This window comes from Primulina eburnea, chromosome 11, assembly GCF_022965805.1.
Source record: "Primulina eburnea isolate SZY01 chromosome 11, ASM2296580v1, whole genome shotgun sequence".
NCBI lineage: Eukaryota > Viridiplantae > Streptophyta > Magnoliopsida > Lamiales > Gesneriaceae > Primulina > Primulina eburnea.
The window spans coordinates 42,175,563-42,193,168 of record NC_133111.1 but is presented as its reverse complement, the minus strand read 5'-3'; the positions used below and the strand labels follow the sequence as shown (position 1 = coordinate 42,193,168).

The 17,606-nt window shown below is 37.3% G+C and overlaps 3 protein-coding genes and 1 pseudogene across 5 annotated transcripts; 2 read left to right on the top strand and 2 right to left on the bottom strand.

Moving 5' to 3' along the window:
* Positions 1 to 764: 764 nt before the first annotated feature.
* Positions 765 to 3,499, bottom strand: LOC140806254 (chorismate mutase 1, chloroplastic-like). 3 transcript variants are annotated; one of them, XM_073162800.1, is made up of 6 exons: positions 3,034 to 3,492; positions 2,237 to 2,504; positions 2,079 to 2,165; positions 1,786 to 1,929; positions 1,243 to 1,335; positions 765 to 1,162 (listed from the first exon to the last, which is right to left on the bottom strand). In XM_073162800.1, the coding sequence occupies exons 1-6, from the start codon at positions 3,192 to 3,194 to the stop codon at positions 926 to 928; spliced, it is 990 nt and encodes a 329-aa protein (XP_073018901.1). In that variant the 5' UTR covers positions 3,195 to 3,492; the 3' UTR covers positions 765 to 925. The 3 variants fall into 3 exon arrangements, with proteins under 3 accessions (XP_073018901.1, XP_073018902.1, XP_073018903.1); XM_073162801.1 differs by having other exon boundaries at positions 2,237 to 2,456; positions 3,034 to 3,485; XM_073162802.1 differs by lacking the exon at positions 1,243 to 1,335 and having other exon boundaries at positions 3,034 to 3,499.
* Positions 3,500 to 6,408: 2,909 nt separating this feature from the next.
* LOC140806253 (uncharacterized) lies at positions 6,409 to 10,356 on the top strand. The gene is made up of 4 exons (XM_073162799.1): positions 6,409 to 6,553; positions 7,159 to 7,388; positions 7,494 to 8,082; positions 8,454 to 10,356. Exons 2-4 carry the CDS (start codon positions 7,161 to 7,163, stop codon positions 10,160 to 10,162), a joined length of 2,526 nt encoding a protein of 841 aa, XP_073018900.1. The 5' UTR covers positions 6,409 to 6,553; positions 7,159 to 7,160; the 3' UTR covers positions 10,163 to 10,356.
* A 931-nt stretch (positions 10,357 to 11,287) lies between these two features.
* Positions 11,288 to 14,796, top strand: LOC140806252 (probable mitochondrial saccharopine dehydrogenase-like oxidoreductase At5g39410). The gene is made up of 2 exons (XM_073162798.1): positions 11,288 to 12,130; positions 13,966 to 14,796. Exons 1-2 carry the CDS (start codon positions 11,303 to 11,305, stop codon positions 14,656 to 14,658), a joined length of 1,521 nt encoding a protein of 506 aa, XP_073018899.1. The 5' UTR covers positions 11,288 to 11,302; the 3' UTR covers positions 14,659 to 14,796.
* Positions 14,797 to 15,385: 589 nt separating this feature from the next.
* Positions 15,386 to 17,499, bottom strand: LOC140805651 (phosphatidylinositol 3,4,5-trisphosphate 3-phosphatase and protein-tyrosine-phosphatase PTEN1-like; annotated as a pseudogene).
* Between the last annotated feature and the right edge of the window lie 107 nt (positions 17,500 to 17,606).

The window sequence follows — 17,606 nt, the reverse complement described above, 5'->3', positions numbered from 1 at the left end:
GAGTACCAACAAGTTTTGAGAACTTGAAAGAGCTTACTAATTTAAATTTAAGTTTTAATGAGCTTAGTGGTGAGCTTTCTTCATCTGGAGACATTCATGCTAGAACAAAAATAAAGGCTAACTGGAGATTTAAATGTCAAACCTGCTAAAGTAAAGGTAGCTTTCGACGAACATAAGCTCTCGGGACTTGATACTTGGACCTCCGGAAGCTTACCACCCCTTGAGATTGGATCCTTAGTTTGGAACTACCTTTTTCCTTTCTACTTTGGAATTCCTTGTTGCTTTCCCCTTTAATCTGTGCCAAACTCTACTTTTGTTGTTGCCTGATTGAATGATTCATTCAACCTCAGTATCGACAACCAACATGCCCTTATCTGTCGTTGCCAGTTGACTTTCTCTCAGTTGATATTCATCCATTTATCAGATGTGTCTTCTTTAGTGAATGAAAGAAAGATGACTCCTTTCATAGGTAGCAAGGATAGCAAAATGGGGTTCAATGAACGTTGTTGGTGAGGTATTAATTCGCGAAAATGCCTTGTTTTGGTCATGTAAAATGAATATGTAAAGCATAATCCTAACAATCGTGTGATTCAGATACGATACGAAATGAGCAGATAAAAGATCGGGATAGCGGGATAACCCATTTCAAGATTAGATGATCCACTAGGCATGTTGGAACTACCTCTCGAGATCTCCTCTAACGGTAAGACAATTAAGATTCTTGAATCTTGAGAAAATTTTGCAACCAAATAAGGGCTTAGTGCTTCAACATTAAATCAAAAGGATGGAATATACAACTATTTAATCACCACACATTAATAATCAGCACTTTCTTGCTGACAAACCAAAGACAATCTCAATATTGGTCCCATTAACAGATGGGTATTGAAAACCATATTCTATAATTAGCATCTTTAGTTTTTATCTAATCAAGCCTTCTCAGTAGATACTCAACCTGGACTTGCTTTGTTAGCGGCATGATCCAATTATCATATAGCTCAGCAACTAAACATGGATTTATCTTGTAAACAGGGTTGGTGGCATCTTCGCCTCCATCAACAGTCAACTCTTGTCCGAACCTTCTGGTTTTTTGTTCTACCCTTCTTTTCACAGCCTCTTCCACTGCAGGATGCGTCAGCAAATCCATCAATTGGGCTCGATCCTACAATACATAGTGAACAGATATCATCAATTTTAACGGTGCATGGATATTCTTTATGTTTAATTTTATTGTCAACTAACTTGTGCTCTAATGGCAGACTTGTAAGCATCTTGGGAGGTTCGAAATTTTGCTTCTGCTACAAACTTACCATAATGAATTCTCTTTGAAAGAGCCTGCAAATAGTGTTTATTAAATAAAAAAGAAAGAAACACCATACAACATTAAACCTTTCAACATTGATATGCCACCAAGCATATATGCAGATTTAACTAGTTTCACATAAAATGGAATTTTAAGGGTCAATTGGTATCTAACATGAAACTTAAAGTGACTGCCAATCTAGATATCGACAGACAAAACTCTATTTTTGGGGAAAAACTCGTAGTGGTTTTTGAAATGCAAGCAAAAGTAAATGAAAATATTCAAACTTTGACCATTAACACAATGACCATTAAACACAATTCCCCCAAGAAAATGGACTGAAAATGTAATAAAAGAGGCCGATTCTCGAATTTATTTATGTGCTAGCTGGTTCGAACGGCCATGTTAGAAGCTTATCATCTACGTATATTTGGGGATTTGATTTTGCATTGTATCTCCTAGAGACTTGACAAATTGCATACCTGCAGGCAAATTATGTCACAAGTCGCTGCCGATCCATAATTACCATCATCACCTTCTTTAACTAATCTTGGGAGAAGACTTCTGAAGTACATCTCCCATATTTGGACATTAATGTTGATTGCTTCGGCTGCTGGTTGTAAAACCTGTAACGTTAAGGGAAAAATCTTTTCAATATCTGATGCAGAAAAGGTGGAGGCAAGAAAGAAAAGCCCCTCGTAGTTGGTCCACGAATTCAAAAGATGAACTTCATGTCGATCAACTCCTAGAAAAGACACAAGAGTCTGTAGCTTACCTTTGGATACTCCAACGGCGGTAATATTGGCTCTGGTAGATCATCGGGAAAGAAAGGGTGTTCATCAGGGCTCTTGTATCTTCCAACCTATATCAAAATATGTTCAGAAACTACACAAATTTTTATAGGGTGAAAGGTTAAAAAAAGATCCAATATACCTTTGCATGAAGTTTTTCAGTTTCTCGGACAATATACTCGACTAGAGAACCCTGGAACCCATCCAAGGAACTATTGGAATCATATGTCTCTGCGTTGTAACAGAATTGAGCTCTCTCAACTAGACTGAATATGATGCTATCCTCTTGCTGGATTAAGGAGTTTCTGATACCTTCGAGCGTATAGCTCTGAGTCTCATCTACCCTGGTTTTTGCTGCCAATCTGAAAGGAAATGAAACTGGGCCTCTAAGCAGGTTCGATTGAATAGGACTTGAATGCGCACAAGAGAGTGAAATCTATCACAATCATCGAAAGGAACCGAAACATATGTTTAACAAAGAAAGTACATAAAGGTCCTTCAACATTCAAAACATGATGATCAATTGTTCAAATCCATCACTTCATCTGATTAACAAGACCAGCCAACTAAAACATATCATTTCTGGAAAAACGGGAAAAATTGCAACAAATACAAAGTCATGAACAAAATCATCAACCGAGTGTTGATCCTTATTTTGGAGCCTATATTCAACTGTATAAAGCACCAATTATCATAACTCCTGGGAAAATAACAAGCTTTTCTACAAAAAAAATGGCAAATTTGAATAGCCTATCCTCCCTAAACCGCAAATAAATAAACAAATTCAACAAGTGAAACTGGCACTGAAAGCGAAATGACAATATACATTAAATGAACATCTAACCAAGAAAAACAAATTATTGAATAAGCAGGTAAAACCCTGGCAACACAATCATGAAAATGGCGTTAAAAAAAAAGAAAAGGGAATTCGTTTGATACCCAACCGGGGCCGCAGAAACTTGTATTGCCAGAATGCCACGCTTATGAAATCCGGAATTGGGTACTCGAAAGTTGCAATTCTTGCGCCATGCTCGAGGGGCGAACAGAGTGTCGGGCAACGAAACCTTCGAATTGACGGCCCTCAAGAGCTTCACCTCCATTTTTCAAGGAAAACGAAGACAATATTCAGGGGAACTCTGTGCCGAACAATTATTTTAAAGGCAAAGAAACAATGATGAGGAGGAGTAGATTTTTGGTAAAAAAACAAACCATGAAAAAGGAAGTTGTTGGAGATCCCAAGACGTATCAGTGCTTGGGTGGCAGAGGTGGGTGTGGGTGAGTAGGTGAGATGTGATGAGAGTCTTCGTTAGGTGGAAATTTACCCAACCAAACATCAAATTCATGTGCCAATGCTTTCAGATATCCATTTTCTTGGAAAAGATTTCTCTTTTGTCTTCGTGTATTTCATTTATTTTTTGAAATGATTGATCTTCAACTTGATATTTCAGCGTACACGCAACGTGTGTCATTAAATAGATAGAGAGAGATTCAGATTTTCAATGAACGACCGAGAATTTTACTTCAACTAATTCTTCATAGTTCAGTGTAATATCGAATGTTGTATTGGTTCATTAATATTGTCCATCCAGACACAAAGGTTTTTTTTTAAAGAAAAAATTTCTTTTTTTTTACTATATAATTTCATATTTTTAGTTCTCATATTAAAAAAAATTAATATCGAGCTTGTTATAATCACGTATTTATAATTTTGAAGATAATAAAGATGCGTGCGTGTGTATATGCATATATATATATATATGTAATAACTTATTTTTGGATTGATAGATTTGAAAAATATGATTTTTTTTTTTTTTATTTGATTGAATTGACGATATTTAATTCAAATTCAAATCAGTTTTATATCAATTGAGTCATTTTAATATCGATAATGATGGATTTAAAATACATTCAAAATTAATATCATTTGAAATCACTGTTCAAGTTCATTTCTTCCAAATCAAATCAAAATCTAAGTTTTTTCGACACAAAACGCGCAGCTACATTCAGCGACACTAATTTTTTGGTGACGAGTACATGTAAAATGGTAATGGACTTGTTGCGGCTTGTAGTCCAAGTGTTAATGGGTTGAGTGGAAAATTATTGGGCTTTTTCGGCCCAATAAGGTTTGCGGAAAATTACTCATTAATGTTACATTATTTTTTATTATTGTATTTATTACATTACACGTTGTCCATATCCAATAATGATAATCGCATAAGCTAGTTAGACAGAATTTTCTCCATGTATTTTATTTGACTAATATGATTTATAAACTATCTCGTTAATTCAGATGATTACTTTGTACATATCAAATGATAACGACTGAGAGTTCTTACTTCATACCATATAATTTGTAAGTTACAAAACAAACATTAATATTTTTAATGTCAATAATTAGAATTTAATTGGTGGCAAAAACTTGTTTGAGACGGTCTCACGGGTCGTATTTGTGAGACGGATATCTTATTTGGGTCACCCATGAAAAAGTATTACTTTTTATGCTAAGAGTATTACTTTTTATTGTGAATATAGGTAGAGTTGACCCGTCTCATAGATTATGATCCGTGAGACGGTCTCACATTGTTTAATAAATGAGTCTCATGTGAGACCGTCTCACGGATACTAATCTTCACAGGTCAAACATACTCATATTCACAATAAAAAGTAATACTTCTAGCATAAAAAATTTTATTTTTTCATGGATGACCCAAATAAGAGATCCGTCTCACAAATTCGACCCGTGAGACCATCACAAACAAATTTGTGCTTGTTTAATTTAAGCATATGAAATGTTGAAGCAATGTTTGTCCAAGAAAATGTTTAGGAGTGACAAGTGAGGGACCATATACGCATTAACAAATTGATGTGTACAAGAAGCCAACCGATTTCTTGTAATTTATGACTCTCATCTAACTCTCCGGACCCCAACAACATTGTTTGTACAATCATATGTAACATAAAAAAAAAAGATATTAATGTTAGAGTACTTATAGGGTCAGTTAAGACATTCTTTTGCTGATATTCAACATCTATGTATCTAAGTAGCGGAGTCAAATTTTCATTTTTACATAGGCTAGAATTTTTTAAATTATGGTTGAGTTAATATTGAAAAATAGAGCCCGAGTTACCGGAAAATAAAACAAAATTATATATATAAAAACTATCGGAAAAAAAAAGTCACCCTTGCCACCGCCCGGGCGGAGCAACACATGGCTCAGCTTGTGTTTGTATCATCTTTTTTTTTTCAAGTTCTATCGTACTCGGAGTTTAAAAAAACTATTATATTATCATTATCTTTAATCTTATTATCTCATTTTTCATTATCTCATATCACGAATTAAGCGGAGTCTAAATAATAAATATACATTAGATCTTATTAAACATGTCCAATATAATATGGATTTAGACTATTTTTATATTGTTAGGGACCTCACTAAAATTTATTTAACCACTAAAAACATAAAATTTAAAAATAAATGCCAATATTCAAAAAATTAATTAATCATAAAAATCAGGTAATGGGGATTTGAATGAATTGTATTAATTATTATCTTTGCCCACCCACTGAGGTGGTTGTAATTCTCCCATGTAACAGCCACTCTCAGGAGTGAATCTAAGCCGACATGCCTTGCACACGCGCCACCACCACACGTGAACATAGATCCTTTTTGAACTCCTTGTTGTACTTTCATGCAGCAAACAGGTACATTATAGGCGCTACCATTGCGCGTGGGCCACGCGGCAGGTGCATGAAGGTCAGTTACATGCTTTTAGGAAACTGGTGAGAATTGCATTTGTTGTTGCAAGACGGGAGTTTCACTTGTCAGTTTCTTGGAAATATTTCAGAAAATCGATTAAAAAAAAAGAAATAAACTAATATTTGGCTGAAACATTAAAATCCCACCTTAAAAATGCAAAATAGTTCCAATTTTTCCAAAAAATTGAGTGTAAAAATCTGATCTTGAACGACTTAGTATATATATATATATTATTTTTTTATATTATATATTATATTTGTAAAGAGATGTGATTCTTGAAATGAAAGGAAGACGAGAGAATCTTAAAACTTCAATAAATGTCAATCAGATACACGTATGCCTTTTACTTCCTCAGAACCAAGAATATCTTTATGAATATAATAATAATTTTTTTTTTCATTATAAACATGTTTTGAAACTGTACTATCAATGGGCTAAATGGGAAAGAAATGATTGATTCTAGAGGCAGATTTGGAAGAAAAGTATATAGAACAAGGTGAGGAGACCTTGTGTTGACAAATTCCGAGTCATTATTCTTTTGTAAAGCATTCTATTTTCTTTCATTTCTCGAATCTGTGCACAGAAAGAGAAGCAAAGATCTTACCTTGGATCCCTCTTCCATGTAAATGATCAAGAAAATGGCCCAACATATTTCTATCTCCTCATTAATTGTGGGATTGTTTCTTCCTTCTTCTTTGAAGGTTCGCAGGTGACGGTATATGGAAGGATATCGGATTTGTTATTGGGTCTTGAATTATTGTCCTTACCGTGCAGAGATTCTTACAGTTTGAACTGAATTTGTGGGATTGTCTTTGACAACATGGATGAGTAGAATTTGGGTTTGAGGAATTCCACTTTAAACCTCTCATGCGCACATTTCTTTCGCCTTTGGGTAGCTTGAATCCTTTTTTTTTTTGGTTGATTTCGAGTCTTTGATTTTTGGTTTTGTATGATTCAAATTTTGGAGTGTTTGCTTTGATTCTACTTATGGGTCTGTCTTGTTTATCTGTGATTTATGAAGTTTCTATTCTATCAGATCGATTTTTCAGGTGATTGTAGATTCTTGTCGCCTTTTGAGGTCAAATGCAGATTTTTGTGTAGCTTTCTTCGTTCATTTATGTCTTGTTGAATCCCACCTCAATCACTGTTGAAGAAGTTTGTAAAGGGTTTATAAGTGGATATAACTGATTTTTTCTAGTGATTAAGTTTGATTTGCGGTTCCAAATTTATCTGCCTAAATTTAAATGTTAATGAAAGGGTTTATCGTTATTTGTGTGATCGGTTCTGCTTCATGTTTTTATTCCAGAAATGAGAACTGAAATACAAGTAAATGGATTTTTGCGCGAGTACTGTTCCGCGACCGGCCGTGATGGTAATGCCAATACGGATACGAGATCCTTATATCACCAAGAGAAATGTGTGAAAAATGGCCATAATCACGACTTGTCGCGGATAACAGAAGATGGTATTGTTGGATATGGCAAGGAGGAAATAAGCAAGACAATTCTCAAGCATGAAACAATATTTAGAAATCAGGTATGATTTCACTGTTACTCAGAATATGTCACAAATGGCAAGTAATATGTGCTTTAGGCTTGATGAACCTGATTTTGTCAAATGTGCGTGTTTATTATTTGTCAGGTTCGAGAACTCCACCGGCTTTACATCAGGCAGAGAGAGCTGATAAACGAAATGAAAAGGGTAAAGTTAAACAAAGACGAACATAAGATACCCTTTATTTCCCTGATTCAAGACACACAAGATTTGACAAGCAGTGAAATTCCATTGTATAAGAGCATAAAGTTTGAGAAAAGAACGGGATCCCTCGAAGTTCCAGCTAATGTACTCGGAATTAATGTAGATAATCACATGCAGAGAAGTTTTTACGAATTTCCTGTTGTGGAAACCACCAGTCGAAACCGGAACCATCAGGCATCGCGTGCTAATTCTGCTTTTACTGGTGCTTGGAGACCAGAATGTAAAGTTTATTCTTCAAGGCCACATTATCAAACTGACTTAAATTTAACCTGCTCAGAGGACGTAAATCTTAGTAGTCCCTCGTGCCCTGCAAGGCCTGATGTTTCTGCAAATTCAGGTTCAACCTTTCACCTTGCATCAACAAATTTCTATGAAAATCCTCAGGCTGGAAAAAAAGGTGGAATTTGTTTCAGTATTATGAATTCGAGGAATGAAATATGCGGAAAAGAGCATTTGTCTGATCACTATACAGGTTAGCCAGTAATAAGACGTCCCTGGGCACATTTCTTGAGTTTCAACTTTCAAGATTCTATCACATGACTTATTTCAGTGATGTTGTGTGGTATTATACTGTCGTTCTGATTTTAATATTTTGGCCTACGCAATCTTGTTGAATGACCCAGTTTATTTTTATGATGTTTTCGGTGTTGCCATTTTACGGTCAAAACTTGAAAAGGGAGACACAACCTCGGCTTCTGTTATTCAACTTTCTTTGCCTAGATTCATTTACTACTTTCATACCGTCTGTATTTAGTTTCTTGGTTGAAAGGTGCTTGGATGTATGACATAGGAAGTTGGGCTTAATGTTAAACAAAACTCATTTCTCTATCCATATATTTACAGAGGAAAAGAGATTTGAAAAGCATTCTTTTACTGGAGACTCTAGTTTTGGCAAGTCACAGGCATGTTCTACGGGGACACAGGCCGAGCCAAGAAATGGATTTTCAGATAATCATTTGAGTACATGTAAATCAGCATCTCGAAGGAAGCAGACGCTTTTTGGCGTCGAAATTTCTGAAGAAAATGATGATCCATTGGGTACAGTATCTAACACGTCAAGTATAATCATCAAGAATGATTTGGTCAACTGTGAAAGTGTTGGATACAGAGCTCCAGGAAAATGTTTCAAGAACGTGGATGAAACAAATGCAAAGCCTATAGAAAATTCGAAAAGTCATTCAGAAAACTCCCACAAGTTTCAAATGGCGGTTCCTCAACAAAGTCTCGTGTTTACAGGTTGTCAAAGCAACCAGGAAAATCTGAAGGAACGGTTGCCCTGGTTTCTAAATACTCCACAACAAAGGGGCGAACCCAAAAAAGGGGCGAATAATTCTTACTTCATGAATCTGGACTCCTTGCAGAATTATTCAAATGATTTTTTCAAGAAAACCGAAAGAACTGGTGGTTCCTGGCCAACTTTGAAAGCAAAACAGGAAACCTCAGAATCAATGGTTGCACAAATTGCCGATAATGGGATTCCTAGAACGATTCTCAGTTTTCCAATGTGTAATGCACTCCACACGGTCAAGAATCCAAATTCTGCAGGCAATATATCCAAGATTAACTGTTCTGGCATAGATAGTGGTGGTGGTCGAAAAGAGCAGCTCGAAATCAAGGATTTTGTTTTGCAGAAAGGATTTAACAACTACATTTCTGGTTTGAGGCATCACATTGACTTGAACTTATCTTTTGAAGAGGAGGATGCTCCACCAGCTCCATCTATCCCCACAACTATAGTAAAAATTGCAACCACTGAGATAGACTTGCAGGCTCCAGCATTGATTGAATCGGAAGCAGAGGTGTCATTTACAGAAGCCGACTTGATAGAAGTGGAAGTGCCACCTAGAAAATCTGAACATTCTACTGAAGACTGTGACAGGATAGCAGCTCAGACCATAATTTCCTTCCCGATGTCTGGCAAAAGGAATTCTAATGAAGAAGTTGCACCGGAGCCTCTGGAGGCCACATCTAGCGATTGTCTCAAATGGTTTGCAGAAAAGATCTTGTCAAATTGCGATGATGCAATGAGAACAGTTTCTTTGGTTCAGAACGGTGTGGTTGATGCAGCCGAGTTGATTCCTTATGGTATGGACTGCTTCGAATTCATGACTTTAAAGTTGGAAGACACAAAGGAGGAACACTATAGCTATAAGCCCATGGAATTGAATAATCCAAGCGATGAAGAAACTAAAAGATCTCGAAAAGGGATGCCAGGTCGAGGGAAACAACTAAAAGATTTCCAAAAGGACATTCTTCCTGGTCTGGTCACGTTGTCGAGGCAAGAAGTGACCGAGGATCTGAAAACGTTTGAAGGGCTACTATTCAAAGTTGAAGGTAGAAACTCTCTAAGAAGTGGCAGGGGAAGGAAGCGTTTTCGAGTCTTACCTACATCTCCAGTTTCAAAATCAGTTTACTCAACCATAACACAACAGCCCACTTGTCAAAAACTAGGACTTGAAGGTAGAAACATACTCGGATGGGGAAAAAGGACGAGGCGTTTGCCGAGGCAGAGATGTCCTAATGCTCATCTTTCATCGCCTTTAAAATGCTGAATAGGCGGAGGGAAATTATTCGGAACGATTATGTAAATAGTCAATAATTTCTAGTTTCTTTGGCTTTCTTTGGTGCTTTTGATGAGCAAATACAATTAGTAGACAAACTAGCCATTCAAATCAAAACACAGCTACAGCGTGACCATTTTCAGTTCATTTATGCAAGCGCTGGTATTCCAAAATTTTCGTTTTCATGATGCTTTTTCGCTGTTATGAATTTTAGAGTTGTCAAAATTTAGCCAGATTCTTTAATAGTTAAAATGACAACATAGAATACGTCCAAAGTTGCAAACATAAGATGACACATGCAATCCAATAAAAAATCTTGAACGAATGGATCAACGCAGCAAAAATTAAAGAAAAAGTTTGGAAAACATAAGATGACATATGCAATCAAATAAAAACTCTTGAACTAATCGATCAACGCTGAAAAAATTAAAGAAAAAGTTTGGAAATCATAAGATGACACATGCAATCGAATAGAAACTCTTGAATTAGTCGATAAACGCAGCAAAAATTGAAGAAAAAGGATAAAGTAATGCAAAAGTTTGTGAAACGTAAATAATTGGGAGAAGATAAATCATAAAAAAAAAGATTGTGGATGGAACAAAATTTGGTCTTACAATCAAGCAACCAGAAGAAAACACAAAAAAAACATTAATAACAACAACAAAGAAAAGGTCCTACAGGGAGTCGACGAACGCAGGACGCTAGATTCAAAGTCCAGATTGCTAACCACTACACCATAGAACCCCCGTGCACTTTTAAAATTCATGTTTTATATATAGTCAATATCTGGTGCATGCATTTAGTTAAAACAAAATCATAATTATAAAATTCGACTACAGTCTTCCTGCAATTTGTGAACTTGGGACCAAAATATTCTTACTGCTGTTTGTGTCCAAGATATTTTCATAGGCGTTGAGCAACAAGCTATTTTTTTAAAGAGTGAGTCTCATATGAGACGAGTCAATCCTATCCATATTCACAATAAAAAGTAATGTTCTTAGCATAAAAAGTAATATTTTTTCATGAATGACCCAAATAAGAGATTCGTCTCAACAAATACGATCCGTGAAACCGTCTCACACGAGTTTTTTCTTTTTTAAAATTATAAATAAATTTGCATTGCTACGTCGAATGGGCTACCTGCCTGCGTGCCTTTGGGCGGAGTGCGAAAGCAGATTGACACGCAAGATCGGATTTTTAACTGAGCCTATATCAGCTTCTTCACGCTTTTCTAACACCCAACGACTTCTAGATGAATTCACCTCCATCATTCCACTGAAATCTCTGCAGAAAAGTATGGCGGAAAACGATTCCAAGATCTTCGATGTCATAATCCTCGGCGCCTCCGGATTCACCGGGAAGTACGTAGTCCGAGAAGCGCTCAAATTTCTCAATGTTCCCAACTCACCCCTCAAGTCGCTCGCTTTGGCCGGGCGCAGCCCGTCAAGGCTATCCGAAGCCCTCAATTGGGCAGCCTCGCCGCATCTCCCGCCGAAGATCCCTCTTCTCACCGCAGATACTTCCGACCCGAGTTCACTCACAAGACTAGCGGCCCAGGCGAAGATCGTTTTGAATTGCGTTGGCCCGTTTCGTCTTTACGGCCATCCCGTTGTTGAGGCCTGTGTGGAGTCGGGCTGCGATTACTTGGACATCTCCGGGGAGCCCGATTTTATGGAGAGGATGGAGGCTTTGTACCACGAGAAGGCGGTGGAGAAGCGGTCTTTGGTTATCTCTGCTTGCGGGTTTGATTCCATTCCGGCGGAGATCGGGCTGATGTTTCACTCGAAACAGTGGGCCGAGCCCTCGTGCCCGAACTCCGTCGATGCGTACTTGAGCTTGGAGTCGGACAAGGAGATTGTTGGGAATTTCGGGACGTACGAATCTGCTGTTCTTGGAGTGGCTAATGCTGATACGTTGATGGAGTTGAGAAGGTCAAGGCCAAAAAGAGCCCGGCCCGCGGTATGCTCTCTCTTTCTTGTTATAGAATCCAGTATCTTGTTTGCTTGCTCATGTGCTCTTAATTTACTCTCATTAGCTTACTTGTGTTTGGACAGAGTAACGAAGTTAAGAATTGAAGGTAGTGTTTGTATAAATATTAATCAAGAAAGTTGCAATTTTTACATTTTAAGAATCTAAACTAGCATTTATGTAAAAATTGATCAAGAAAGGGAATTTTTCAGTTGAGTGGCATAGCTCTCAATGGCTTGATTAAACCTCCTGTTTGCGATATCTAAAACTGTTGAAGAAGATTAACTGTTGATAGACGTAGAGCATCTTTATGAGTCCTGATCTTCTTAGTGACTCAAATCTTTCCGATTGCATTTGTTACCCAAGTCCCTTAGCTTAATCGGCACAAGGCTACACACGACGATTGTAAATATTAGAATGAATAAATGTATTTTCCTTAGCCATTGAAGAAAATTAGAATCGCGAAACTCCTCTAGCTCTCTGATACCATATTAGAAGCAAAATGATCCCATATTGAACGAAGAAACCATATCTATTGAATACGAGAGAGAACGGTTTACAACTCTAAAAATGATATCTGATTGCAAAAATGTGTGGAAATAAGTCTATATTGTGTTCTATGTACACGTGTGATATGGAGACATCATCTACATGTTCACACAGGAAAATATATTTATTCATTTTCTAATTGTAAACTTTGGTTGTTGTTTTCTTTCAAGTCTTGGTTCTATATCCTTAAAGCTTCAACTCCATGGGCTTATCCGGGATTACTCTATTTCTTGCCGACAAATCTGTGTTATTTTTTCAAAGATTTAGTGAAAATGATGATTTATGATGTCCATTTGATGATACTATTAGTTATCGAGCCCCATCTTTTTTTTGTTGTGAACTGTACCATAAACTCGAGCCCGGAAATTGTGGGATTTACAGGGGACGGTAGGAAAAATTTCCAGTTTCTTTAAGAAAATCTAAAGCTTCAGGGTCCTAAACTAATTGTTGTTTGCTATTACGCACTCTTTCAAGGGTGACTGCTTCTAGACAAACCTCTTGGCTGTCTCCGCACCCCTACCTCCTTTATGACTGAGCGATTATTTAGGAGCCTTAGCAAAGGATCCGGGCTGTTTCTCTCTCAACGATGAAGCTTATCCCCCATCGTCTCATTGGCCGACCTTGACCTCTGTTATTTTAAGGTCATATCTAGTATTCAGAATTTGTCTCGATTTGGTACCGCTCTCCCTGGCCCGCATCGAAACAGTGTTTTACCCTTAGATGTCCAGTCAACTGCTGCGCCTCAACGCATTTCGTGGAGAACCAGCTAGCTCTGAGTTCGAGTGGCATTTCACCCCTAATTATAACTCATCCGCTGATTCTTCAACATCTGTCGGTTCGGATCTCCACTTAGTTTCACCCAAGCTTCATCTTAGTCATGGATAGATCCCTCAGGTATCTTGCCATTGGTTGAAACCAAAAACGAAAAGATTGTCCTCAAGTGAAATCTTCATTTGGTCTCTTATACCAATTTGGACAGATGCTGTGGTACAGTTCGATCAAGGCTTTGGACTTTACCTTGTGCTGTTCGCAGCACGATGCCGTCATCTTAGGTAGGAAACATTGTTCAGGTGATATTAACCAAGCATCTAAGATGTTGAAAAATATTGATGTGTGATAATCAAACTGTATTAGCATTTGAGGCGTGGAATAATCCTCGTGTCTTCTTTCTTCATATCATATTTCTCATGTCATAATTTTGGTGTCACCTTCAGTGGACTTATATAATCAGTATGCTTTCAGAAAAATTGTTCATCAAATTTGCATGTATGATTCAGATTCTAGGACCTGGACCTGCAAAAGGTTCTATCATCGAACATCAGAAGCACCTGGGACTCTGGGCCTTAAAGCTACCATCAGCAGATTCCGTCGTGGTTCGAAGAACCCTAAGCACCCTGACTGAAAATCCCCATGGTTTACCTGGTGTGAATGAGACTCCAGAGCACCACAAAAAGAGGGAGGCCTTCTGGTCATCTGTGAAGCCAGCCCATTTTGGAGTAAAACTAGGAACAAAATCACTCCTTGGTTTGTTTCCTGTTATCATGCTTGGGATATTCATCGGGCTGTTGAGCAAAACTTCACAAGGAAGATGGCTTCTCTTGAAATTCCCTGCGTTTTTCAGCTGTGGGTCGTTCAAGAAGAAAGGGCCTTCTGAGGATCAAGTGGCGAGTGCTACCTTCAAGATGTGGTTCGTTGGACACGGGTACAGTGACAGCAGTCTGGCATCACAAGGGAGCAAGAAAGTGGATACTGAGGTAATAACAAGAGTAATGGGACCTGAAATCGGCTATCTAACGACTCCGATTATCCTAGTTCAGTGTGCTCTTATTCTACTCAACGACCGAGAAAATCTACCTAAGGGAGGAGTCTTCACTCCAGGTATCGTATTTGGCCCGACCGATCTCCAAGAACGGCTCCAAGAAAATGGAATATCTTTCGATTTCATTTCGAAGAAAGCTCTTTCGGCCTAAGTTATGTTATTTGGTACTGCGTTTGAACCTCGACCACTAACCTAATAATGAACAAGAATGCTTTGTCTGGGCATTTCTTTGAATGAAATTTCTTGGCCACACTTGAATTATAATTAATCTTTCGTTATCTTGGGTTTATTTAGTGCGTTTTTACTCTGATTTTGTAAATATTATTCAATGTTTCAAAACATATTTTAACAAAATTTATAAATTGCGATTATGAATTTTTTCAGAGGCGGCAAACATGGGTACTGTTGATAATCCTGCAGGTTCTGAAATCATTAAAAAAGAACACCCAATAAATTTGAAATATGGGGAAAAAAAATACAGAAATCACGATACCTTTTTCTCAATTCATTCTTCGATAACACGAGCTCGGAGAAAGAAAATATAAGAGGACCCGACCCTATGGAGAATGTGTCAAATTCATGATATTTAAATAAATATTATACGATGACTGTATTTTAAATAAACATAACTATTCCTACACCAATCACAGCCTCGAGATTTTAAAATATTTAATGTAAACGAATGAAATGATAAACTGGAACTATTATTAAAGAGACGACAATTTTCCCGAGCAAGTTACTCTATCCGAATGAAAAATATTGTATGTCAATACATAATCTTAAAGATAATAAAATGTACTCAAGCTTAAAGATAAAAAAATATCCAATAACGTAGATTTAATATGTCCGTAAGTGGTTATTTGTACGTATATTTTGTGTCCAATAAAAACGAATTAGTCCTTAAACAGAATTGCCAAGCTCTTTCTTTTGTTCCTCTTAAGATTTCATAAAGAGCTCTACTGCTGAAAATTGAAATATGCCTAAGCAACTTACTCCGTTATTCGTGGTTCTTTTCTCCGCATATACATCCATATCTTTCTCTGCTGACATGCCAGTGTAGACTAGATAAGAAGATACCATTAACCCAGTTCGACCCTTTTCTGCTTGCACATATATTAACCGAAAACGGATAAAGAAAACTCCCACCTAATTTTGTCTATGATTGTTTCCTGTCAAATTGATGAACTGGTGAATTCCCAACCAGCATCCAAAAAACTAGTGTTTTAGATAGGAAATATTACTGATTATTAGGAGTCATTTCACAATTTCTTATGCAGTTGATATGGAATCATGTCGTATTTTTGTGAGTGGGAAGAACTAGAGATTTCTACTCACCATGCAGTGCATAACTGCAATGTTCTTTGGATAACCAGATAACCAAGAATGGACATCTTCACAGAAGGCCTTGATAATTGGAATTGGAGGAACATGGTTATCATCAGAGTGGTATATCTCTACACACGGCCATCAAAATTGGATGCGTCGTAATTTCCTTCTATGCATAAGTTGTACACCTTGCTATACCAAACATCAAACTAACGTAAATGACAGAGAATTGACACTTTGAAGGACTGATTCTGAATATATAATCCTTATCTTATATTGTTGACCAGAATGTCTCATTTCCAGCAGAGACTTAACCTGCCGTAGAGGATTGCGATACATGGCTCGCATACGTTCTGCAGGGAATGACATCGCTAATAATCTATCAGTTACGTAAGTCATGTCAAGATCATAGCCCGCGGCTAGCATTCTCCTGCTTTTCTTTGACACCAAATTTCGTTTATAATTCCTCCATAGACAATTCAACAGTCGATTCTGAACATGTTTCAGATTCAAAATACGGCCCTTTGTTGCTCTTTCCTTGAAAACTTTAACTCCATCTGGCCGCTACATTAAATGAGCGAGAGTCACCTACACAGATCACGAAACTAGTCTATCGACGCGATATGAATTATGATGAAAACGGAATGCGAAATACTTGGCAGAAACAATAAAAGAAGATCCCTAAAACACAAACGGACGGTCCAACAATGCCAACCAAATCAAAGTAGCACGTATTTGTCTTGCAGTTTGATTCAAGTTGGATTCTTGAATCAACCAAAGTGAATCAAACGCCACCAAATTTGGTCCAAGAATCAAGAAAATGCAGTAATGGGGTGCCCTTATGAAAATCTGAGGCTGTTTCTACTTTCTTAAGGGGCCACAATGAGGAGATGAAAGGGCTCATGGCCAGATGAGGTGAGAGGAACAAAGATTTTCTGCTATATTTGGTGTTTCAGTTATTTTGTCCACAATCCAGGCGACCTTAAACTAGGGAGAAAATGAAGGCATAATTGGGTATGCGTGTGCACATATTTATTTAATGATTATTGATTATAGGAAACTTTCTATGTTGGGATTATTATTAAACGTAATTATTTGATCAAGTCATTAAATGATGATTGACAATAGAACAATTGTAACAGAAAATATCTAAAAGAAATTGTCATATTATTCTAGCTAAAACCATTATGTACTCATTGTGTTAAACTGAAAATTGGAATCTAAGCATCTAATTCATCGAGCTGAAAATTATAATTGCCTGTTATGAAGCTCCTTGATCAACTTGAATATCATTCTTATAAAAAAAACTTCAATTTCATCCAAGATTATCATTCGGCCTTGGAGACATGAAGATAGCGGCGCTGTGGTTGTAGGCTTGCGTCGCCGCACCATCCTTCAATGCACCGCGATTCCCATATCTTCTCCACCGTCAAGCCAACATACAGGGCAGTTCTCTTGAGGCCTGAGGGCATCGGTTGCAAACCGACGGTGGAAATGATTTATTGGGTGAGTAAAACGCCGGGATCGATGTCAAGTGCATGCTTCTGGTTGAGTGCATGTGAATGTTAGCCGGCGGAGTAATGGGTGGCGGAGGCACCACGAGATCAGTCCAAGTTGGAGTACGTACAGTTAGATGTAAGAGAAATTGTTCTGTAGTATCATGCATTTTAACATCAAACATATTTCATGTTTAACATCCCATAACTTTCGTATAATTTTTGTATGTGCAGACTCTGCTGTAAAATTATTTGTGCCATATCCATTACAACGTTG